Below are 24232 nucleotides of genomic sequence, written 5' to 3' on the forward strand. Positions count from 1 at the left end.
TGTGTGAGTCTACATTTGAAGTGTTGGGTGACCTTGTGTCTCTGCTTAAGATCAAGTCGTATCCGTAACAGTGGTGGTGAGGGTTCCTATGCGCTAGATTCACCCGTAGAGCGCTGTCTTACTTCAAGTGACGGCACTTTACACGTTCAAATGTCTTCTTTGCAAACTGCATTAGTTCACAGGTGAGTGGTGAAAGAGACAAACAGCTGATTTTCTGTTCAGTCTGATGTTTATTAAAGCCCTTTCACAATACCTGATTTCCATTGGCTGTTGGCTTGTAGCTGTAGCATCTGCTCCGTCAGGTGAGAACAGTTTACCTCCCTCTGGTCACCTATGACCATATTTGAACTCCTGTGCAGCTAATTCCTGCCACCAAGTTTTCAAAATGATATTGCAGGATAAATCTGAAGTAAATAAAATGACATGAAAACAACAAACATAAACGGCTCCTACTCTGTGAGACCTGGCTGCAAGACATGCTGTGTATCCCCTTTGGGACCATGAAGGGGAGTTTCTATTCTGTAGTTTATCCGTCCCTCATAAGTCTTTGTGTTCCTTCTGTTCACAGCTGCAACTCCAAAGCCGTCCGTCACGACTCTAACTGCCACAGCAGACTGGGAGCTTCTGCAGTGTGAGGTTCCTGGTGCTTCTGTGAACACTAAAGCAGAGTGGCAGAACAGCACTGGAAGCATCCTCCATGCTGAGGAGAAACGAGTCCCAGAGGAAGACCACGTCTTCATCACTCTCTACGGTAATGTGACCAGGACCGACCGCTACCAGTGTGTGGTCTCTCAGGAGGACATCAAGCATCGGGTCTCTGCTCAGATCTCTGTGTACATCAGTGGTGAGATGAGTTCCTCTGCTTTATCTAAAAAATAACCTGAAACAAGATATTACAAATACACTGCCCGGCCAAAAGAGAGGCCAGGCAGTGTATTTGTAATAATAGGAGAAAAATGAATGCAAGACAGAAATAAATGTTGAGACGTTGCAGAAGCTCGTGGAAACGATGCCACAGAGAATGGGTGCCGTAATCAAAGCTAAAGGCGGTCCAACGGATATTAGAGTGACCTTTTTTCTGGCCAGGCAGTGTGTGACGATTAAGTTAAGATGAGTTAAAGATGTTTGGACAGCACAGGCATTACCATTGTGTGTGTGTGTGTGTGTATGTGTGTGTGTGTGTGTGTGTGTCTGTCTGTCTGTCTGTCTGTCTGCACCTCAACACAAGTGTGTGTGTGTGATTCACTGTCCCTCAGGTTGTGGCATATGTGTATATATTGGGCAGCAAGGTGTACCTGGTCTCCTTCTCCTAGGAGTGTCTTTACCTTTGAGAGGTCGGCCGGGCTCCGTGGCAATCCCGGCCACCAGACGCTCGCCAACGAGTCCTCCTTCTGGGCCTGGCTCCAGAAGGGGACCCCGGGCTTCCTCTGGGCCGGATATCCTCACTTTCACGTGTGTTTATCATGAGGTCTTTTGAACCAATCTTAGTCTGGCCCCTTACCTGAGACCAATTTGCCATGGGAGACCCTACCAGGAACACAAGGTTCAGAGTTTTCCAGATGTCAGAAAACATCCTGACTGCAGTACGATATTGAACAGCTTTAACACTGTACCCTGCAGCTGTGGGGGGCTGCGTCTCAGCAGTTCATTTTTGTTTTTTTGGGGGGGGCTTTTTGCCTTTTATTCGGATAGGACAGTGGAGAGTGACAGGAAAGTGGGAGAGATAGTCGGGGTGTCATCCGGAGAGGATCACAGGTCGGGAATCGAACCCAGGTCGCTGGCCCATCTGTTAGAGGGATTTAATTTATACAGCTTACTGGGTTCCCTGTTTGTGTCAGTCTTTGGACCTGAGAGTTTAAAGAACACCTTTATTTGGTTGTGGTCTGAAAGGGGGGATTGCTGTCTTACAGTGAATGCACTGATAGTGGGGGGGGTCCATGTCAGTGATTGCATAGTCTACTACACTAACCAGACTAGAGCATCTCCTTGCCACTTTGATTTATTTCAGAGTCAAGGTTGTTCCGATGGGTGACGGTTGGTGTGGTAAAGAGGGGGGGCTCACCAAATACATGGTGGTTGCCCTGTGGGTCTACGACATCAGGTTCAGGTTCAGTTCCTGTTCGTCCGTTCAGATCTCCAGTTAGAAGCACATTTCTGAAGAGTTTCAAAAATATCTTCTTCAAAATAAGGAGAATCTCCTGGGGGAATATAAATACCACATATATATAGATTCCTGTCAGTTATGCCCAGGGTAATGCTCTCTCTCTCTCTCGCTCTCTCTCTCTCTCTCTCTCGCTCTCTCTCTCTCTCTCTCTCTCTCTCGCTCTCTCTCTCTGTCTCTCGTGTCAGTCTGCATTAACATTTGTCCGATGTTTTTCAGACTCATCCAGCACAGGGACCATGGTTGGTGTTGGCATCACTTCATTTGTTTTGGGAGTTTTAACTGTTGCTGCAGTTCTGTGTGTTCTTGAACGTGAAAACCGCATTAAAATATTCCACAGTAAAGGTACGTTTATATAATTCTATGTATTTCTTCTTAATCTGCACACACCAACGTATCAGATGTGTCCAGAGTCTGGTCTCTGTGTCTTCTCAGATGAGCTTCATTGTGTTAGTGTTTACATCAGGTCGATTTATTGACACCACAAACACATCCAGATATAAACGATGATACCAGACGACTGAAAGCATGAGTAATGTACAGCAGTGGAAACAGAGACCTGAATGAGAAGAGAATCAAAGTCTCAGTCAGACTGCAGGAGGAGTGTGTGATGGTGTCCCTCAGGGGTCATCTGTACACACACATTCATTCCTGCTGACTCAAACATTCATCAAGAACAAACTCACTCTGAGAGATTATACCCAGAAGGACATGTTGTTGTTGGATCATCAGTAATATTTCTGTTTGGATAAAAGTTGACTTTATGTAATCTATGTTTGATTTTCTCTGCTGCAGGTTCTCCTCTGGATGGATTGCTGTACTTCCACAAAGGTGTGTATAGCTAGACTAACGGCTGTTTAAGAGGTCCTTCTGATCAGTGTGTGTTTCTTGGTTTGGAGAAGGCCTTTTGTAGCGGCCGATTACGCGTATCCAAATGTTCAAAGGCCTCTTAGTCTGCGGTGCGCATTCGAGAATTGACTCCCATGAAAACCCAGATACCTTCATGGTTCCATTTAAATGCTGTATTCCTTGGTTGTCGATAAATCCTTTGCCGGCCCACTGCCGATTTGGGACTTCTGCACAGCACAAACAAAATGTATACTCACAAAAATACAGCTAGGGATGCGTGCGGTCAGAGCCTTCTTCCCTTGCCCCTTCCAGACTTCCATTCAGACCTTTTTCTTTGTCACGCTGGCAACGCCATCTCTACCTGAGACTGCCCTCTTGAGCGTGCGCACTACGGTGTGCTATGATTATTTTCTACAACAACAAAAACATGAACTTATGGCGGCCCATAAACAAAGCACAATGTCAGGTAAACTGTATGATTATAATTAGGTTCATTAATGTTAACTTTAGAGAATGTGCAATGTGCTCATCAAGTGGTCGATAAGTACAGTAAATAAAATGCCCAAATGGCTCTCACACCTTTCTTCACACCAAAGCCTCTCCTAGAATTCAGTAGAGTAGCTTGTGGTTGCATGGATACACACATATGATATTAAACTCCATAAACCTGAAACTACCTGAACTCCTTGGTTTCCACACAGCTTCTCTTCCTGACTGTAACTCTGTAAAGGGTACAGAGGGAGCCCCCTGATTGAAGCGTTACAGAGACAAACTCACTCTAACCCAGCGGTTCTCAAACTTTTACAGTCAGACCCCTTTGGGTAATGGAAATATTTTCGACCCCCCCCCCCCGACCAAACCCGGTTCCGATCTAGATTGGTAGGATTAATTGTATGTAGTTGTACAAACTTCACATTTTCTCTGCTAATAATAACAACACACACAGATCCAACTGTATGTGATTATGGATAGAACATATTCAGCTGTGAAATTAATGGTGTTTTTATTTGTTGTTTTAGGGAAAAACTAACAAATTGCAAAAGGAACTAAAATATCTTTATTTAATATAGATTGTGGATTCTGGGCTGCTAGCACACATACCATACCTGCAGTACATTTACACATTCACTGAGGAACTGTACTCAAGTACACTTTTGAGATACTTGTACTTGAGTATTTCAGGTTTTGCATCTTTGTACTTCTACTCCACTACATGTATGTAATCCCGTTACTTTACAGATTTGGATTAATGATGTGAAATATAGTCAACCCTCAAATCAGACTTCAGTACTTCTCCCACCTTACTCGTCATTGGGGCAACAGAGCTTTGATTTACAGCAGAAAGCTGTGCATCTCTCCTCTGAATATGATGCCTTTTGGCCAGCTGCTGGACAGATTGCTCCTGTTTACGCAAAAATACTTCTGTCATACGAGCGTTGTCCACATCGAGCCTTGTAGAGTGTACGTTTTGCAGCGTGTCCGTGAGCGAGCAGCCCCCCCTCCAGCACACACACGAGAGGTCTCTGGAAGAGCAGAAATAATGATATTGCAAGTTAGAAACATATTTGGTTTGATAAAATGTGCAAGATAACTTTGATGTAGCAATAAGAAGTCTATGTATTTTTTATATAATAAAGCGCACACAATGTTTGTTTACAACTTCCTAACAAGCTTCACGCGCCCCCTGCAGTACCTCCACGCCCCACTAGGGGGGGGCGCGCCTCTCAGTTTGAGAACCACTGCTCTAAAAAGATTATACCCAGAAGGACATGTTGTTATTGGATCAGCCATAATATTTCTGTTTGGATAAAAGTTGACTTTATGTAATCTATGTTTGATTTTCTCTGCTGCAGGTTCTCAACAGGAGGGAGAAGAGATGTCCGATCCTCTCTCTGGTACAGACCTTCAAAGCCTCTCCTAGAATTCAGTAGAGTAGCTTGTGGTTGCATGGATACACACATGTGATATTAAACTCCATAAACCTGAAACTACCTGAACTCCTTGGTTTCCACACAGCTTCTCTTCCTGACTGTAACTCTGTAAAGGGTACAGAGGGAGACCCTGATTGAAGCGTTACAGAGACAAACTCAGGACCAAAGATCAGAGTAATGGAGTCATTAAATGGAGATGAAAGCCTACTTTAGCAAAGCACAACTATTCACAAAGAGCTGAACTATTCAACGAGTTCCTTCTACTAGATACCAGACAGACGACTGAAAGCATGAGTAATGTACAGCAGTGGAAACAGAGACCTGAATGAGAAGAGAATCAAAGTCTCAGTCAGACTGCAGGAGGAGTGTGTGATGGTGTCCCTCAGGGGTCATCTGTACACACACATTCATTCCTGCTGACTCAAACATTCATCAAGAACAAACTCACTCTGAGAGATTATACCCAGAAGGACATGTTGTTGTTGGATCATCAGTAATATTTCTGTTTGGATAAAAGTTGACTTTATGTAATCTATGTTTGATTTTCTCTGCTGCAGGTTCTGATCTGGAGGAAGAAGAGATGACCGATCCTCTCTCTGGTACAGACCTTCAAAGCCTCTCCTAGAATTCAGTAGAGTAGCTTGTGGTTGCATGGATACACACATATGATATTAAACTCCATAAACCTGAAACTACCTGAACTCCTTGGTTTCCACACAGCTTCTCTTCCTGACTGTAACTCTGTAAAGGGTACAGAGTATCAGGGTTGTAGCAAAGGACCGAAATGCAGCGAAACAGGGGGAATCAGGTATTGGGGTTTAACAAAAGCTGTATCAACAAAACTCAAAAAACGGTACGAGCAGGCACAATCATCAAAAGTAAAAGTAGCAAACAAAAACTCAATCAAACCAGAAAGACAGGAGGGCAGCCGAGAGGAAACCAGACAGGCAGACATGACTGGGAAACAAACCGAACTGGACCACGAGATCCAGGGACAAACATGGGAATGACAACGACCGAACCAGACACAAAAGGGGAACAGAGACTAAATACACAAGGCTAATCACAAAACAAGACACAGCTGGAGAGGGGAGGAGAAACACAGACAGGAAGTGAAGCTAAACATGACACAAGAGGGGAAAACATTTCATACATAAAACAGGAAACAGACACAAAACAAGGATCATGACACAGAGGGAGCCCCCTGATTGAAGCGTTACAGAGACAAACTCACTCTGAAGCAGTACCGTGGCCTGGGGACATTTTTTGAGGAAGTCAATAATCTGTCCTGTGTCATAGATGCAGGACTTGCACACGCCTGTTATCTAACCGACAGGTCCGCTCGCACTCTCCAGCCTAACTCTCTCGTCTTATTAATTTATGCAGCCAACCCCCCACCCAAATGCATAACTAGCCGCTCCATGCGCACTGCAGATTCGGTGAATGAATAAAAAATAAGCATTCATTCACAAACTAAATCAGGAGACCTTTAAAGTTTTAAGTTCACCTCAAAGTATCAGTAGGCTATGTGTGCGAAACACATGACTTCAAAAGCAGTTCTTCTCTTCCCTTCCCTCCCTAACACACAGGGCAGCAGCAGTCCTCCTCTCTGTCATTAGCTCAGTCCTTAGTCCAAAAGTAAATAAGATAAAGAATCTCATCTATTCAGGTGATCTATATCTTTCTGTATGGGTGCTATCCGCGGTGCTGCTTTTCTGTGTAAACAACTGCAATAAAACAACTCCTTCAGACTCTCCTGCAGATAGAGTTTAGCGCTTCCAGTTCGCCACTCCGTGCGGACATCATTTTCCTCATTGAACGTCCGAATCCCTCCGTTCTTCCTCCATGTACACAGCTCTAGTTTGGGCATTGGCCTGTCGTCAGATTAGATTTTTAGTTGCTGCTGTAGCGAAAGTTTAGTGAAATGCTGTGTTAATAAATACTCTAAATCTCCACCCTCCATAACTGCACTTGCTAATGTTGCTACTTGCTAACGGCGGGATGACAGTAGGAAGTTGATGCGATGGGATTGGTGTGAAGCCAAAGGGCGGGTGGCTTCCCTTGGCATGGCTCTGACTAATCACAGGTTGGCAGGGGCATCATGGTAGCCTCATCTGATTGGTCAATCCCTCAATTTCTTTCACCAAGGGATGCCAATTCCGACTGGCCTCCTCTCGACCATGACATTAGTTTACAGTGAGTGCAATATACTGTTTCACCATAACACCGGAGAGGGCGCTGTTTCACTCTTTGTAAAATACTCAATGACAATGGGGGAGAGATGGCAGCCACACACAGCACAGAAGAATTACCGAAACTAAACAAAGTGTTTTTATTTATTAAAATGACTACAGTCTGAAAAAACAGGAGAACCCAGGCTTCCCTTGGCCTCCAGGAGAAAACGCCACTGCTCTGAACAGATTATACTGAAAAGGACATGTTGTTATTGGATCATCAATAATATTTCTGTTTGGATAAAAGTTGACTTTATGTAATCTATGTTTGATTATCTCTGCTGCAGGTTCTGATCTGGAGAGAACAGAGGTGGATAAGACAAACAGCTCTACTGAAGGATGTCCTCTGAAGACAAACCCTGGTACAGACCTTCAAAAGCCTCTCCTAGAATTCAGTAGAACCAAAACAAAACACTGTGGTGTAGCACTGAGCTGACATGCACTCTGCATGGCTTTTCTGTGTATACTGAACATCAAGATGGAGAGTGGAGCTATTTAGTGCCTTAAAGCTACAGTAGTGACATTTACTGATAGATAGTGCCAACACACTATGGGGTCAGAACAATAACATTAAACTCCATAAACCTGAAACTACCTGAACTCCTTGGTTTCCACACAGCTTCTCTTCCTGACTGTAACTCTGTAAATTGTACAGAGTGTCAGGGTTGTAGCAAAGGACCGAAATGCAGCGAAACAGGGGGAATCAGGTATTGGGGTTTAACAAAAGCTGTATCAACAAAACTCAAAAAACGGTACGAGCAGGCACAATCATCAAAAGTAAAAGTAGCAAACAAAAACTCAATCAAACCAGAAAGACAGGAGGGCAGCCGAGAGGAAACCAGACAGGCAGACAGGACTGGGAAACAAACCGAACTGGACCACGAGATCCAGGGACAAACATGGGAATGACAACGACCGAACCAGACACAAAGGGGAACAGAGACTAAATACACAAGGCTAATCACAAAACAAGACACAGCTGGAGAGGGGAGGAGAAACACAGACAGGAAGTGAAGCTAAACATGACACAAGAGGGGAAAACATTTCATACAGGAAACAGACACAAAACAAGGATCATGACACAGAGGGAGCCCCCTGATTGAAGCGTTACAGAGACAAACTCACTCTGAAGCAGTACCGTGGCCTGGGGACATTTTTTGAGGAAGTCAATAATCTGTCCTGTGTCATAGATGCAGGACTTGCACACGCCTGTTATCTAACCGACAGGTCCGCTTGCACTCTCCAGCCTAAACTCTCTCGTCTTATTAATTTATGCAGCCAACCCCCCACCCAAATGCATAACTAGCCGCTCCATGCGCACTGCAGATTCGGTGAATGAATAAAAAATAAGCATTCATTCACAAACTAAATCAGGAGACCTTTAAAGTTTTAAGTTCACCTCAAAGTATCAGTAGGCTATGTGTGCGAAACACATGACTTCAAAAGCAGTTCTTCTCTTCCCTTCCCTCCCTAACACACAGGGCAGCAGCAGTCCTCCTCTCTGTCATTAGCTCAGTCCTTAGTCCAAAAGTAAATAAGATAAAGAATCTCATCTATTCAGGTGATCTATATCTTTCTGTATGGGTGCTATCCGCGGTGCTGCTTTTCTGTGTAAACAACTGCAATAAAACAACTCCTTCAGACTGACTCTCCTGCAGATAGAGTTTAGCGCTTCCAGTTCGCCACTCCGTGCGGACATCATTTTCCTCATTGAACGTCCGAATCCCTCCGTTCTTCTTCCATGTACACAGCTCTAGTTTGGGCATTGGCCTGTCGTCAGATTAGATTTTTAGTTGCTGCTGTAGCGAAAGTTTAGTGAAATGCTGTGTTAATAAATACTCTAAATCTCCACCCTCCATAACTGCACTTACTAATGTTGCTACTTGCTAATGGCGGGATGACAGTAGGAAGTTGATGCGATGGGATTGGTGTGAAGCCAAAGGGCGGGTGGCTTCCCTTGGCATGGCTCTGACTAATCACAGGTTGGCAGGGGCATCATGGTAGCCTCATCTGATTGGTCAATCCCTCAATTTCTTTCACCAAGGGATGCCAATTCCGACTGGCCTCCTCTCGACCATGACATTAGTTTACAGTGAGTGCAATATACTGTTTCACCATAACACCGGAGAGGGCGCTGTTTCACTCTTTGTAAAATACTCAATGACAATGGGGGAGAGATGGCAGCCACACACAGCACAGAAGAATTACCGAAACTAAACAAAGTGTTTTTATTATTAAAATGACTACAGTCTGAAAAAACAGGAGAAGCCAGGCTTCCCTTGGCCTCCAGGAGAAAACGCCACTGCTCTGAACAGATTATACTGAAAAGGACATGTTGTTATTGGATCATCAATAATATTTCTGTTTGGATAAAAGTTGACTTTATGTAATCTATGTTTGATTATCTCTGCTGCAGGTTCTGATCTGGAGAGAACAGAGGTGGATAAGACAAACAGCTCTACTGAAGGATGTCCTCTGAAGACAAACCCTGGTACAGACCTTCAAAAGTCTCTCCTAGAATTCAGTAGAACCAAAACAAAACACTGTGGTGTAGCACTGAGCTGACATGCACTCTGCATGGCTGTTCTGTGTATACTGAACATCAAGATGGAGAGTGGAGCTATTTAGTGCCTTAAAGCTACAGTAGTGACATTTACTGATAGATAGTGCCAACACACTATGGGGTCAGAACAATAACATTAAACTCCATAAACCTGAAACTACCTGAACTCCTTGGTTTCCACACAGCTTCTCTTCCTGACTGTAACTCTGTAAATTGTACAGAGTGTCAGGGTTGTAGCAAAGGACCGAAATGCAGCGAAACAGGGGGAATCAGGTATTGGGGTTTAACAAAAGCTGTAACAACAAAACTCAAAAAACGGTGCGAGCAGGCACAATCATCAAAAGTAAAAGTAGCAAACAAAAACTCAATCAAACCAGAAAGACAGGAGGGCAGCCGAGAGGAAACCAGACAGGCAGACAGGACTGGGAAACAAACCGAACTGGACCACGAGATCCAGGGACAAACATGGGAATGACAACGACCGAACAACAGACAAAAGGGGAACAGAGACTAAATACACAAGGCTAATCACAAAACAAGACACAGCTGGAGAGGGGAGGAGAAACACAGACAGGAAGTGAAGCTAAACATGACACAAGAGGGGAAAACATTTCATACAGGAAACAGACACAAAACAAGGATCATGACACAGAGGGAGCCCCCTGATTGAAGCGTTACAGAGACAAACTCACTCTGAAGCAGTACCGTGGCCTGGGGACATTTTTTGAGGAAGTCAATAATCTGTCCTGTGTCATAGATGCAGGACTTGCACACGCCTGTTATCTAACCGACAGGTCCGCTTGCACTCTCCAGCCTAAACTCTCTCGTCTTATTAATTTATGCAGCCAACCCCCCACCCAAATGCATAACTAGCCGCTCCATGCGCACTGCAGATTCGGTGAATGAATAAAAAATAAGCATTCATTCACAAACTAAATCAGGAGACCTTTAAAGTTTTAAGTTCACCTCAAAGTATCAGTAGGCTATGTGTGCGAAACACATGACTTCAAAAGCAGTTCTTCTCTTCCCTTCCCTCCCTAACACACAGGGCAGCAGCAGTCCTCCTCTCTGTCATTAGCTCAGTCCTTAGTCCAAAAGTAAATAAGATAAAGAATCTCATCTATTCAGGTGATCTATATCTTTCTGTATGGGTGCTATCCGCGGTGCTGCTTTTCTGTGTAAACAACTGCAATAAAACAACTCCTTCAGACTGACTCTCCTGCAGATAGAGTTTAGCGCTTCCAGTTCGCCACTCTGTGCGGACATCATTTTCCTCATTGAACGTCCGAATCCCTCCGTTCTTCCTCCGGGTACACAGCTCTAGTTTGGGCATTGGCCTGTCGTCAGATTAGATTTTTAGTTGCTGCTGTAGCGAAAGTTTAGTGAAATGCTGTGTTAATAAATACTCTAAATCTCCACCCTCCATAACTGCACTTACTAATGTTGCTACTTGCTAACGGCGTGATGACAGTAGGAAGTTGATGCGATGGGATTGGTGTGAAGCCAAAGGGCGGGTGGCTTCCCTTGGCATGGCTCTGACTAATCACAGGTTGGCAGGGGCATCATGGTAGCCTCATCTGATTGGTCAATCCCTCAATTTCTTTTCACCAAGGGATGCCAATTCCGACTGGCCTCCTCTCGACCATGACATTAGTTTACAGTGAGTGCAATATACTGTTTCACCATAACACCGGAGAGGGCGCTGTTTCACTCTTTGTAAAATACTCAATGACAATGGGGGAGAGATGGCAGCCACACACAGCACAGAAGAATTACCGAAACTAAACAAAGTGTTTTTATTTATTAAAATGACTACAGTCTGAAAAAACAGGAGAAGCCAGGCTTCCCTTGGCCTCCAGGAGAAAACGCCACTGCTCTGAACAGATTATACTGAAAAGGACATGTTGTTGTTGGATCATCAATAATATTTCTGTTTGGATAAAAGTTGACTTTATGTAATCTATGTTTGATTATCTCTGCTGCAGGTTCTGATCTGGAGAGAACAGAGGTGGATAAGACAAACAGCTCTACTGAAGGATGTCCTCTGAAGACAAACCCTGGTACAGACCTTCAAAAGTCTCTCCTAGAATTCAGTAGAACCAAAACAAAACACTGTGGTGTAGCACTGAGCTGACATGCACTCTGCATGGCTGTTCTGTGTATACTGAACATCAAGATGGAGAGTGGAGCTATTTAGTGCCTTAAAGCTACAGTAGTGACATTTACTGATAGATAGTGCCAACACACTATGGGGTCAGAACAATAACATTAAACTCCATAAACCTGAAACTACCTGAACTCCTTGGTTTCCACACAGCTTCTCTTCCTGACTGTAACTCTGTAAAGGGTACAGAGGGAGCCCCCTGATTGAAGCGTTACAGAGACAAACTCAGGACCAAAGATCAGAGTAATGGAGTCATTCAATGGAGATGAAAGCCTACTTTAGCAAAGCACAACTATTCACAAAGAGCTAAACTATTCAACGAGTTCCTTCTACTAGATACCAGACGACTGAAAGCATGAGTAATGTACAGCAGTGGAAACAGAGACCTGAATGAGAAGAGAATCAAAGTCTCAGTCAGACTGCAGGAGGAGTGTGTGATGGTGTCCCTCAGGGGTCATCTGTACACACACATTCATTCCTGCTGACTCAAACATTCATCAAGAACAAACTCACTCTGAGAGATTATACCCAGAAGGACATGTTGTTGTTGGATCATCAGTAATATTTCTGTTTGGATAAAAGTTGACTTTATGTAATCTATGTTTGATTTTCTCTGCTGCAGGTTCTGATCTGGAGGAAGAAGAGATGACTGATCTTCTCTCTGGTACAGACCTTCAAAGCCTCTCCTAGAATTCAGTAGAGTAGCTTGTGGTTGCATGGATACACACATATGATATTAAACTCCATAAACCTGAAACTACCTGAACTCCTTGGTTTCCACACAGCTTCTCTTCCTGACTGTAACTCTGTAGAGGGTACAGAGGGAGCCCCCTGATTGAAGCGTTACAGAGACAAACTCACTCTAACCCAGCGGTTCTCAAACTTTTACAGTCAGACCCCTTTGGGTAATGGAAATATTTTCGACCCCCCCCCCCACCGAACCCGGTTCCGATCTAGATTGGTAGGATTAATTGTATGTAGTTGTACAAACTTCACATTTTCTCTGCTAATAATAACAACACACACAGATCCAACTGTATGTGATTATGGATAGAACATATTCAGCTGTGAAATTAATGGTGTTTGTATTTGTTGTTGTTTTAGGGAAAAACTAACAAATTGCAAAAGGAACTAAAATATCTTTATTTAATATAGATTGTGGATTCTGGGCTGCTAGCACACATACCATACCTGCAGTACATTTACACATTCACTGAGGAACTGTACTCAAGTATACTTTTGAGATACTTGTACTTGAGTATTTCAGGTTTTGCATCTTTGTACTTCTACTCCACTACATGTATGTAATCCCGTTACTTTACAGATTTGGATTAATGATGTGAAATATAGTCAACCCTCAAATCAGACTTCAGTACTTCTCCCACCTTACTCGTCATTGGGGCAACAGAGCTTTGATTTACAGCAGAAAGCTGTGCATCTCTCCTCTGAATATGATGCCTTTTGGCCAGCTGCTGGACAGATAGCTCCTGTTTACGCAAAAATACTTCTGTCATACGAGCGTTGTCCACATCGAGCCTTGTAGAGTGTACGTTTTGCAGCGTGTCCGTGAGCGAGCAGCCCCCCCCCCCCAGCACACACACGAGAGAGGTCTCTGGAAGAGCAGAAATAATGATATTGCAAGTTAGAAACATATTTGGTTTGATAAAATGTGCAAGATAACTTTGATGTAGCAATAAGAAGTCTATGTATTTTTTATATAATAAAGCGCACACAATGTTTGTTTACAACTTCCTAACAAGCTTCACGCGCCCCCTGCAGTACCTCCACGCCCCACTAGGGGGGGCGCGCCTCTCAGTTTGAGAACCACTGCTCCAAAAAGATTATACCCAGAAGGACATGTTGTTATTGGATCATACATAATATTTCTGTTTGGATAAAAGTTGACTTTATGTAATCTATGTTTGATTTTCTCTGCTGCAGAATCCATTGGGAAGATAAAAGATGTGGATAAGACAAACAGCTCTACTGAAGGATGTCCTCTGAAGACAAACCGTGGTACAGACCTTCAAAGCCTCTCCTAGAATTCAGTAGAGTAGCTTGTGGTTGCATGGATACACACACATGATATGAAACTCCATAAACCTGAAACTACCTGAACTCCTTGGTTTCCACACAGCTTCTCTTCCTGACTGTAACTCTGTAAAGGGTACAGAGGGTGAAATTATTGAGGGTGGTTGATTCCAGTATTATAAAGTCAACGCAGTGGATCTCAGGAGCACATGGAGGCAGGACTTCCAGATAATAGTCTTTGATTTGTAGTTTGTTGGTTCTTATATTGTTGGTCGGTTTATCTGGCAGAAAAGCACAACACATTCCAGGTAGTTTAAACACAACACTCTTTACTCAAATTATGTTACGAGGCAGCTATCTCTACATAACTATATGCCATGTGGCGACAAAGTAACCAAAGGCAATCAAAACGGCACAGAAGATAAAGAGAGATAAGCCACCCAAGATGCCATGAAGATACAACCTAGAAAAGAAACGTACTGGTTATTTACTCGAGACAACAGTTCTGTCTCAAGAGTAGCTGGGGCCAGCCAGCTTCTTTGTTCGTCGGGGGAAGGGAAGCCACAGGTGAGCTGGTGGCCTTAATAGATTGGCTAGCTCCGCCCCTCCAGGGAGGCAGGAGGAGGGAGCAGGTAGAGGAGTGGGGGAAGGGTTTTCCACAGCCGCCCCTCAGATATGTGACACATATTTGATTCAAAGGAAAACCCTTGTGTTCCTTCAGGGTTCTTAGTCATCTCTGATCTCCGTGAGGGAAACCAGTCGGCTGACAGGACGTACATATGATTTCCCTTTGATTAGTACCTCAGCCACTCTGACTCTGCCGTCTGAGCTAGGGAGAAGTTTCTGAACCTTTCCTATTGGCCAGGATGCCTGGGGTAGATTCAGTTCCACGACCATTACAATGACATCCAGGATGAGATTCGGTTTCTCCTATCTCCACTTTTGCCGAGTTTGAAGGGTAGGGAGGTAGTTCTTTATAAAGCTTACCCAGAATTAATCTGCAAGCACTTTACTGTGCCGCCATCTCCTTGTACCTAGAAGGTCAGGACAGGCATATACGACCTGGGGAAGGGCTGCCTCAAGCCGCCCCATCAGGGGAAGGTTTGGGGTCACTGGGCCTGATATGTCAGAGGCGGTGTACCCGAGGGTCTTGGAGTTCAGGATCTCCTCAACCTCTATGAGTACAGTTTGCAACACTTCCTCCCGACGGATTGATTGCCCAAGGTCACACGTAATGCTGTCTTAATGGCTCTCACTTCCCTTTCCCAGGTCCCCCCAGATTGGGGGGCATGCGGGGGATCCTCAAGAAGCGCACTTTGTGTTTAGACATATGTTCTTGAAGAGCAGGGCTCAATTGGTCAATTGCAGCTCTCTCGCTCCTCCCACGAAGTTGGTGCCATGGTCTGATATCACTTCAAATGGGGTTCCACGTCGTGCTACGAAGCGGCGGAATGCCATGAGGAAGCTGTCTGTGTCCAGACTAGGAAGAAGGTCTCTATGAATGCACGGTGTGGTCAGACATTTAAAGAGTATTCCCCATCTCTTCTCCTGTCTGCGGCCGACTTTGACAAGGAAAGGGGGCTTGAATGATTGCAGGCGAGATGGAGGTAGATCAGCCATCCTAGGAATCTCTGGGTTTGCCTTCCATTTCTTGGACTCCATGCATGAATGCTGGTGTTTCCGCACTGCTTGTCTTCCACGCAAGATCCAATATTTCCTCCTGAGGCCGGCAAAGACTCTCTCCGGCCCAGGGTGGCAGAGCTTATTTTCAAAGTCCTTAATCAGCAGTTGTGTAATGTAGTGTTTTGGATCCAAAACCACAGGATGGATATTGTTATAATCCAGATGTTCACTTTTGCGCAGCCGAGCACAACTCTGATCAAGTTTGTGGTGTGATTGAACTCAGGGGCCAGATTGTTCAGGCGGCTTTGACTGGTGACAGGTTTGTCTGCTTTGAGTACGGCATACTCTTCTGGGAAACTCTCTTGATGTGAATGTGTTATAAGGAGGGCCTCCACCGAAGCTCTCTCAGGGGGTTGAGAACCTGCATCCAAGGACGAGATGATGTTCTGGGTGGTTCCAACAACCAGGTCCTCCCAGGACTGAAAGGATGTCTTTGGGGATGGTTGTAGGCATAAGGGACGTATAACCACAGAAGGAAGATTTTCTGATCTCAGTTTCTGCATCATTAGAGGTTGAGAGTGGAAACAAGGGCCATTCACGAGGATGCTGTTACAGGAAAGGAAGGCCCTGACTCCATTGGTGCGGAGAGGCTAGTTCTTTCAAGGTTTTTCCTCTGGTGATGTCATCAGCTGGGTATTTTGCTGAATTAATATACCTCTAGTCAGAGGGGGCGTGTACTCAAGGATCTCTGTGATCCGATGGGCAACAATTGTTTTGTACTGGCAGGACTCTGATTGGAGCCAGGTTAGGACGGTTGTGGAGTCTGACCATAGCACTAGTTTGTCAAGGGTCAGAGTAAGTTCTGACTGCAGCTTCTTTACCAGTTGAGCTCCAGTCAAAGCAGCACATAACTCCAGGCGGGGAATAGTGATTTGGCGCCTGGGTGCCCCTCTTGAACGACCAGGACAAATGAGATATGTACCTGCCCGTTGGAATCCACTGTCCTCAGGTAGGCCACAGATCCATAGGCCATCTCAGAGGCATCACAGAACACATGCAGTTCTCTGGTCACTGAAGGATCCTGATTTTCAACGGGTCCATAACACCATGGGATCTTGATTTCGGTCGAAGAAGGAAGTTCCTTTTCCCATAATCCCCAAGCTTTCACGAATGCGTCAGGGAGGCATGGGTCGTCCCAGTCCCGCTCTTTTGACCTCAGTTTCTGAATGAGGACTTTGGCACGGGTGGTGAATGGGATGACAAACCCAAGGGGGTCGTACTGGGTGGCAAGTATCCTGTACACGTTGCGAAGGGTATAAGCTTTTGGTACTCAACAGGCCTGTGTTTGTAGCCTAAGGTGTCAGAGGAGCAGTGCCATATCAAGCCCAATGCTCCTTCCCATGGGTCAGTGCGATCTTGGCTATTCCACCGTTCTGTATTCTGTGATTGAGCTTCTTTGGGGAGATGCTCAACCACTGAGGGGAGGTTACTGATCCACTGTCGGATTTCAAACCCCCGAGGATCGAGTAATGCTCGCAGTCGGCCCAAGACAATTTTGAACTGCTCTTTGGCGGGAAAGCTTTGAAGAAAGTTGTCTACATAGACTGACTGTGGCACTGATGTTTCCACACAGCTTCTCTTCCTGACTGTAACTCTGTAAAGGGTACAGAGGGAGCCCCCTGATTGAAGCGTTACAGAGACAAACTCAGGACCAAAGATCAGAGTAATGGAGTCATTAAATGGAGATGAAAGCCTACTTTAGCAAAGCACAACTATTCACAAAGAGCTAAACTATTCAACGAGTTCCTTCTACTAGATACCAGACGACTGAAAGCATGAGTAATGTACAGCAGTGGAAACAGAGACCTGAATGAGAGGAGAATCAAAGTCTCAGTCAGACTGCAGGAGGAGTGTGTGATGGTGTCCCTCAGGGGTCATCTGTACACACACATTCATTCCTGCTGACTCAAACATTCATCAAGAACAAACTCACTCTGAGAGATTATACCCAGAAGGACATGTTGTTGTTGGATCATCAGTAATATTTCTGTTTGGATAAAAGTTGACTTTATGTAATCTATGTTTGATTTTCTCTGCTGCAGGTTCTGATCTGGAGGAAGAAGAGATGACCGATCCTCTCTCTGGTACAGACCTTCAAAGCCTCTCCTAGAATTCAGTAGAGTAGCTTGTGGTTGCATGGATACACACATATGATATTAAACTCCATAAACCTGAAACTACCTGAACTCCTTGGTTTCCACACAGCTTCTCTTCCTGACTGTAACTCTGTAAACGGTACAGAGGGTGAAATTATTGAGGGTGGTTGATTCCAGTATTATAAAGTCAACGCAGTGGATCTCAGGAGCACATGGAGGCAGGACTTCCAGATAATAGTCTTTGATTTGTAGTTTGTTGGTTCTTATATTGTTGGTCGGTTTATCTGGCAGAAAAGCACAACACATTCCAGGTAGTTTAAACACAACACTCTTTACTCAAATTATGTTACGAGGCAGCTATCTCTACATAACTATATGCCATGTGGCGACAAAGTAACCAAAGGCAATCAAAACGGCACAGAAGATAAAGAGAGATAAGCCACCCAAGATGCCATGAAGATACAACCTAGAAAAGAAACGTACTGGTTATTTACTCGAGACAACAGTTCTGTCTCAAGAGTAGCTGGGGCCAGCCAGCTTCTTTGTTCGTCGGGGGAAGGGAAGCCACAGGTGAGCTGGTGGCCTTAATAGATTGGCTAGCTCCGCCCCTCCAGGGTGGCAGGAGGAGGGAGCAGGGAGAGGAGTGGGGGAAGGGTTTTCCACAGCCGCCCCTCAGATATGTGACACATATTTGATTCAAAGGAAAACCCTTGTGTTCCTTCAGGGTTCTTAGTCATCTCTGATCTCCGTGAGGGAAACCAGTCGGCTGACAGGACGTACATATGATTTCCCTTTGATTAGTACCTCAGCCACTCTGACTCTGCCGTCTGAGCTAGGGAGAAGTTTCTGAACCTTTCCTATTGGCCAGGATGCCTGGGGTAGATTCGGGTCCACGACCATTACAATGACATCCAGGATGAGATTCGGTTTCTCCTATCTCCACTTTTGCCGAGTTTGAAGGGTAGGGAGGTAGTTCTTTATAAAGCTTACCCAGAATTAATCTGCAAGCACTTTACTGTGCCGCCATCTCCTTGTACCTAGAAGGTCAGGACAGGCATATACGACCTGGGGAAGGGCTGCCTCAAGCCGCCCCATCAGGGGAAGGTTTGGGGTCACTGGGCCTGATATGTCAGAGGCGGTGTACCCGAGGGTCTTGGAGTTCAGGATCTCCTCAACCTCTATGAGTACAATTTGCAACACTTCCTCCCGACGGATTGATTGCCCAAGGTCACACGTAATGCTGTCTTAATGGCTCTCACTTCCCTTTCCCAGGTCCCCCCAGATTGGGGGGCATGCGGGGGATCCTCAAGAAGCGCACTTTGTGTTTAGACATATGTTCTTGAAGAGCAGGGCTCAATTGGTCAATTGCAGCTCTCTCGCTCCTCCCACGAAGTTGGTGCCATGGTCTGATATCACTTCAAATGGGGTTCCACGTCGTGCTACGAAGCGGTGGAATGCCATGAGGAAGCTGTCTGTGTCCAGACTAGGAAGAAGGTCTCTATGAATGCACGGTGTGGTCAGACATTTAAAGAGTATTCCCCATCTCTTCTCCTGTCTGCGGCCGACTTTGACAAGGAAAGGGCCAAAGCAGTCCATCCCTGTGGACCAGAAAGGGGGCTTGAATGATTGCAGGCGAGATGGAGGTAGATCAGCCATCCTAGGAATCTCTGGGTTTGCCTTCCATTTCTTGGACTCCATGCATGAATGCTGGTGTTTCCGCACTGCTTGTCTTCCACGCAAGATCCAATATTTCCTCCTGAGGCCGGCAAAGACTCTCTCCGGCCCAGGGTGGCAGAGCTTATTTTCAAAGTCCTTAATCAGCAGTTGTGTAATGTAGTGTTTTGGATCCAAAACCACAGGATGGATATTGTTATAATCCAGATGTTCACTTTTGCGCAGCCGAGCACAACTGATCAAGTTTGTGGTGTGATTGAACTCAGGGGCCAGATTGTTCAGGCGGCTTTGACTGGTGACAGGTTTGTCTGCTTTGAGTACGGCATACTCTTCTGGGAAACTCTCTTGATGTGAATGTGTTATAAGGAGGGCCTCCACCGAAGCTCTCTCAGGGGGTTGAGAACCTGCATCCAAGGACGAGATGATGTTCTGGGTGGTTCCAACAACCAGGTCCTCCCAGGACTGAAAGGATGTCTTTGGGGATGGTTGTAGGCATAAGGGACGTATAACCACAGAAGGAAGATTTTCTGATCTCAGTTTCTGCATCATTAGAGGTTGAGAGTGGAAACAAGGGCCATTCACGAGGATGCTGTTACAGGAAAGGAAGGCCCTGACTCCATTGGTGCGGAGAGGCTAGTTCTTTCAAGGTTTTTCCTCTGGTGATGTCATCAGCTGGGTATTTTGCTGAATTAATATACCTCTAGTCAGAGGGGGCGTGTACTCAAGGATCTCTGTGATCTGATGGGCAACAATTGTTTTGTACTGGCAGGACTCTGATTGGAGCCAGGTTAGGACGGTTGTGGAGTCTGACCATAGCACTAGTTTGTCAAGGGTCAGAGTAAGTTCTGACTGCAGCTTCTTTACCAGTTGAGCTCCAGTCAAAGCAGCACATAACTCCAGGCGGGGAATAGTGATTTGGCGCCTGGGTGCCCCTCTTGAACGACCAGGACAAATGAGATATGTACCTGCCCGTTGGAATCCACTGTCCTCAGGTAGGCCACAGATCCATAGGCCATCTCAGAGGCATCACAGAACACATGCAGTTCTCTGGTCACTGAAGGATCCTGATTTTCAACGGGTCCATAACACCATGGGATCTTGATTTCGGTCAAAGAAGGAAGTTCCTTTTCCCATAATCCCCAAGCTTTCACGAATGCGTCAGGGAGGCATGGGTCATCCCAGTCCCGCTCTTTTGACCTCAGTTTCTGAATGAGGACTTTGGCACGGGTGGTGAATGGGATGACAAACCCAAGGGGGTCGTACTGGGTGGCAAGTATCCTGTACACGTTGCGAAGGGTATAAGCTTTTGGTACTCAACAGGCCTGTGTTTGTAGCCTAAGGTGTCAGAGGAACAGTGCCATATCAAACCCAATGCTCCTTCCCATGGGTCAGTGCGATCTTGGCTATTCCACCGTTCTGTATTCTGTGATTGAGCTTCTTTGGGGAGATGCTCAACCACTGAGGGGAGGTTACTGATCCACTGTCGGATTTCAAACCCCCGAGGGTCGAGTAATGCTCGCAGTCGGCCCAAGACAATTTTGAACTGCTCTTTGGCGGGAAAGCTTTGAAGAAAGTTGTCTACATAGACTGACTGTGGCACTGATGTTTCCACACAGCTTCTCTTCCTGACTGTAACTCTGTAAAGGGTACAGAGGGAGCCCCCTGATTGAAGCGTTACAGAGACAAACTCAGGACCAAAGATCAGAGTAATGGAGTCATTAAATGGAGATGAAAGCCTACTTTAGCAAAGCACAACTATTCACAAAGAGCTAAACTATTCAACGAGTTCCTTCTACTAGATACCAGACGACTGAAGCATGAGTAATGTACAGCAGTGGAAACAGAGACCTGAATGAGAAGAGAATCAAAGTCTCAGTCAGACTGCAGGAGGAGTGTGTGATGGTGTCCCTCAGGGGTCATCTGTACACACACATTCATTCCTGCTGACTCAAACATTCATCAAGAACAAACTCACTCTGAGAGATTATACCCAGAAGGACATGTTGTTGTTGGATCATCAGTAATATTTCTGTTTGGATAAAAGTTGACTTTATGTAATCTATGTTTGATTTTCTCTGCTGCAGGTTCTGATCTGGAGGAAGAAGAGATGACCGATCCTCTCTCTGGTACAGACCTTCAAAGCCTCTCCTAGAATTCAGTAGAGTAGCTTGTGGTTGCATGGATACACACATATGATATTAAACTCCATAAACCTGAAACTACCTGAACTCCTTGGTTTCCACACAGCTTCTCTTCCTGACTGTAACTCTGTAAAGGGTACAGAGGGAGCCCCCTGATTGAAGCGTTACAGAGACAAACTCACTCTAACCCAGCGGTTCTCAAACTTTTACAGTCAGACCCCTTTGGGTAATGGAAATATTTTCGACCCCCCCCCCCACCGAACCCGGTTCCGATCTAGATTGGTAGGATTAATTGTATGTAGTTGTACAAACTTCACATTTTCTCTGCTAATAATAACAACACACACAGATCCAACTGTATGTGATTATGGATAGAACATATTCAGCTGTGAAATTAATGGTGTTTGTATTTGTTGTTTTAGGGAAAAACTAACAAATTGCAAAAGGAACTAAAATATCTTTATTTAATATAGATTGTGGATTCTGGGCTGCTAGCACACATACCATACCTGCAGTACATTTACACATTCACTGAGGAACTGTACTCAAGTATACTTTTGAGATACTTGTACTTAAGTATTTCAGGTTTTGCATCTTTGTACTTCTACTCCACTACATGTATGTAATCCCGTTACTTTACAGATTTGGATTAATGATGTGAAATATAGTCAACCCTCAAATCAGACTTCAGTACTTCTCCCACCTTACTCGTCATTGGGGCAACAGAGCTTTGATTTACTGCAGAAAGCTGTGCATCTCTCCTCTGAATATGATGCCTTTTGGCCAGCTGCTGGACAGATAGCTCCTGTTTACGCAAAAATACTTCTGTCATACGAGCGTTGTCCACATCGAGCCTTGTAGAGTGTACGTTTTGCAGCGTGTCCGTGAGCGAGCAGCCCCCCCCCCCAGCACACACACGAGAGAGGTCTCTGGAAGAGCAGAAATAATGATATTGCAAGTTAGAAACATATTTGGTTTGATAAAATGTGCAAGATAACTTTGATGTAGCAATAAGAAGTCTATGTATTTTTTATATAATAAAGCGCACACAATGTTTGTTTACAACTTCCTAACAAGCTTCACGCGCCCCCTGCAGTACCTCCACGCCCCACTAGGGGGGGCGCGCCCCTCAGTTTGAGAACCACTGCTCTAAAAAGATTATACCCAGAAGGACATGTTGTTATTGGATCAGCCATAATATTTCTGTTTGGATAAAAGTTGACTTTATGTAATCTATGTTTGATTTTCTCTGCTGCAGATTCTGATCAGGAGAGAACAGATTGTGAAAACACAGAAACGGCTCTGTTACAGAACCCTCCCAGCAGCCCCTGAAGCCATCCAAAAAGTGTTAGCCTAACATCTGTGTGTGTGTGTGTGTGTGTGTGTGTGTGTGTGTGTGTGTGTGTGTGTGTGTGTGTGTGTGTGTGTGTGTGTGTGTGTGTGTGTGTGTGTGTGTGTGTGTGTGTGTGTGTGTGTGTGGTTTCTGTGAAACCAGCTCTTTCATTTTTATATTTTTCCTTTATAGTTTGTTGTTTGAGAAAATGTCTGAAGTTGATCTGTTTTTAAATTAACTCCTGGAAAATGATAATTGGTTGGTCAGTCTGAATGTGTTAATTGATTTATGTCCTTGTGTAAATACACGTATCCATTTCTGGGGATTATTCAACCGTACATCATGTCATTACACCAAAGTGACCTGGAGTTTCATTCTGAACAATAATCTCTCCAAACCTCACTGTGAATTATTGAGGGGGTTTCTTATGTTGTCAGATGAAAAGCGCTGCCTTGATATTCTGAGTTTGTCTTCTGGGTGTTGGGTAGAGGGATTCAATTCATCTCAAATGTTGTGCCACATGCATTGCACTGTATTCTCTACTGTATTGTTAGTTGATAATCTTTGCAATAAAAAATATATGATGAAAATAAAGCCAAAATAAAATCATGGGTCTTTAATTTACTTTACTTTTGCTGTTCTGGGATCCAGTGGGAAGCTGGATCGTTTGGCTATATTGGTAAAATATTACGTTCTCAAATGTGTTTTTCTCAACAAGTCTTCATTCTTTAAGGACATGGCACTTCAGAACAGATCAATTACATTTTGAAAGATTCAAAAAGCCTTAAAGAATATCTCTGAACCTTTCTGACGCTTTGATGAAACTGTTGTCAATAAAGTTATTGATATGGACATCATAGATTGTTCTTAAATGTAAAAATGTGTGTTAAGGAAAGCTTGCATTGAAATCAGATATCTTCAGAAATAAATACTGATAATAATAAATGTTTAGTGACTTTTACAATACTACCAAACTCTAGTGGTGCACCAGATTCACATGTATTATCAGAAGTATAGAATAATGTTTGTTGAACTCTTCAGAATGTTAGGATTTTACAATTACTTTATTTAAGAAATGGGAACAGGTTATTTTGTATAAATGCTATTACTGTTTAACTTCTAGTGTCATTTTGAAAGCAGGACTTTTACTCAGTATTCTTAGACTGCAGTATTACTCCTTTTACTTCAGTAAATAGTCTGAGTACTTCCTCCACCTCTAGTGGCTTTCACAACGTTGCTGTTATTGATGTGTTTCTGTTACAGTTCTTGGTTTTAAATTGAACAGTGAGACACAGGTGAAGACACAGGTGAAGACACAGGTGAAGACACAGGTGGAGTCACAGGGGAAGACACAGGTGGAGTCACAGGTGAA

The 24232-nt window shown here is 44.5% G+C and overlaps 1 protein-coding gene and 1 long non-coding RNA gene across 10 annotated transcripts in view; one reads left to right on the forward strand and one right to left on the reverse strand.

Annotated features, from left to right (window-relative positions):
* Positions 1-23454, forward strand: part of LOC134882975 (butyrophilin subfamily 1 member A1-like) — a 158419-nt gene extending 134965 nt beyond the window's left edge. For 2 of the 9 annotated variants that reach the window (XM_063911030.1, XM_063911033.1), the window contains 8 exons: positions 7463-7537; positions 9592-9666; positions 11724-11798; positions 12525-12566; positions 13844-13918; positions 17659-17700; positions 21471-21512; positions 22786-23454. In XM_063911030.1, coding sequence (XP_063767100.1) covers positions 7463-7537; positions 9592-9666; positions 11724-11798; positions 12525-12566; positions 13844-13918; positions 17659-17700; positions 21471-21512; positions 22786-22859 — 500 coding nt within the window. In that variant the 3' untranslated portion in view covers positions 22860-23454. Of the gene's footprint in view, positions 1-568; positions 845-2380; positions 2507-2956; positions 2993-4863; positions 4906-5498; positions 5541-7462; positions 7538-9591; positions 9667-11723; positions 11799-12524; positions 12567-13843; positions 13919-17658; positions 17701-21470; positions 21513-22785 lie in introns of all 9 variants that reach the window. The other 7 variants (XM_063911038.1, XM_063911036.1, XM_063911031.1 and 4 more) reach the window with 7 other exon arrangements.
* LOC134882987 (uncharacterized) lies at positions 13395-14476 on the reverse strand. The gene is made up of 3 exons (XR_010168215.1): positions 14414-14476; positions 14016-14214; positions 13395-13514 (listed from the first exon to the last, which is right to left on the reverse strand). It is a non-coding gene; the product is annotated as an uncharacterized LOC134882987 (long non-coding RNA).
* Positions 23455-24232: the final 778 nt, after the last annotated feature.

The sequence above is a fragment of the Eleginops maclovinus genome, chromosome 20, assembly GCF_036324505.1.
Source record: "Eleginops maclovinus isolate JMC-PN-2008 ecotype Puerto Natales chromosome 20, JC_Emac_rtc_rv5, whole genome shotgun sequence".
In the NCBI taxonomy this organism is placed as follows: domain Eukaryota; kingdom Metazoa; phylum Chordata; class Actinopteri; order Perciformes; family Eleginopidae; genus Eleginops; species Eleginops maclovinus.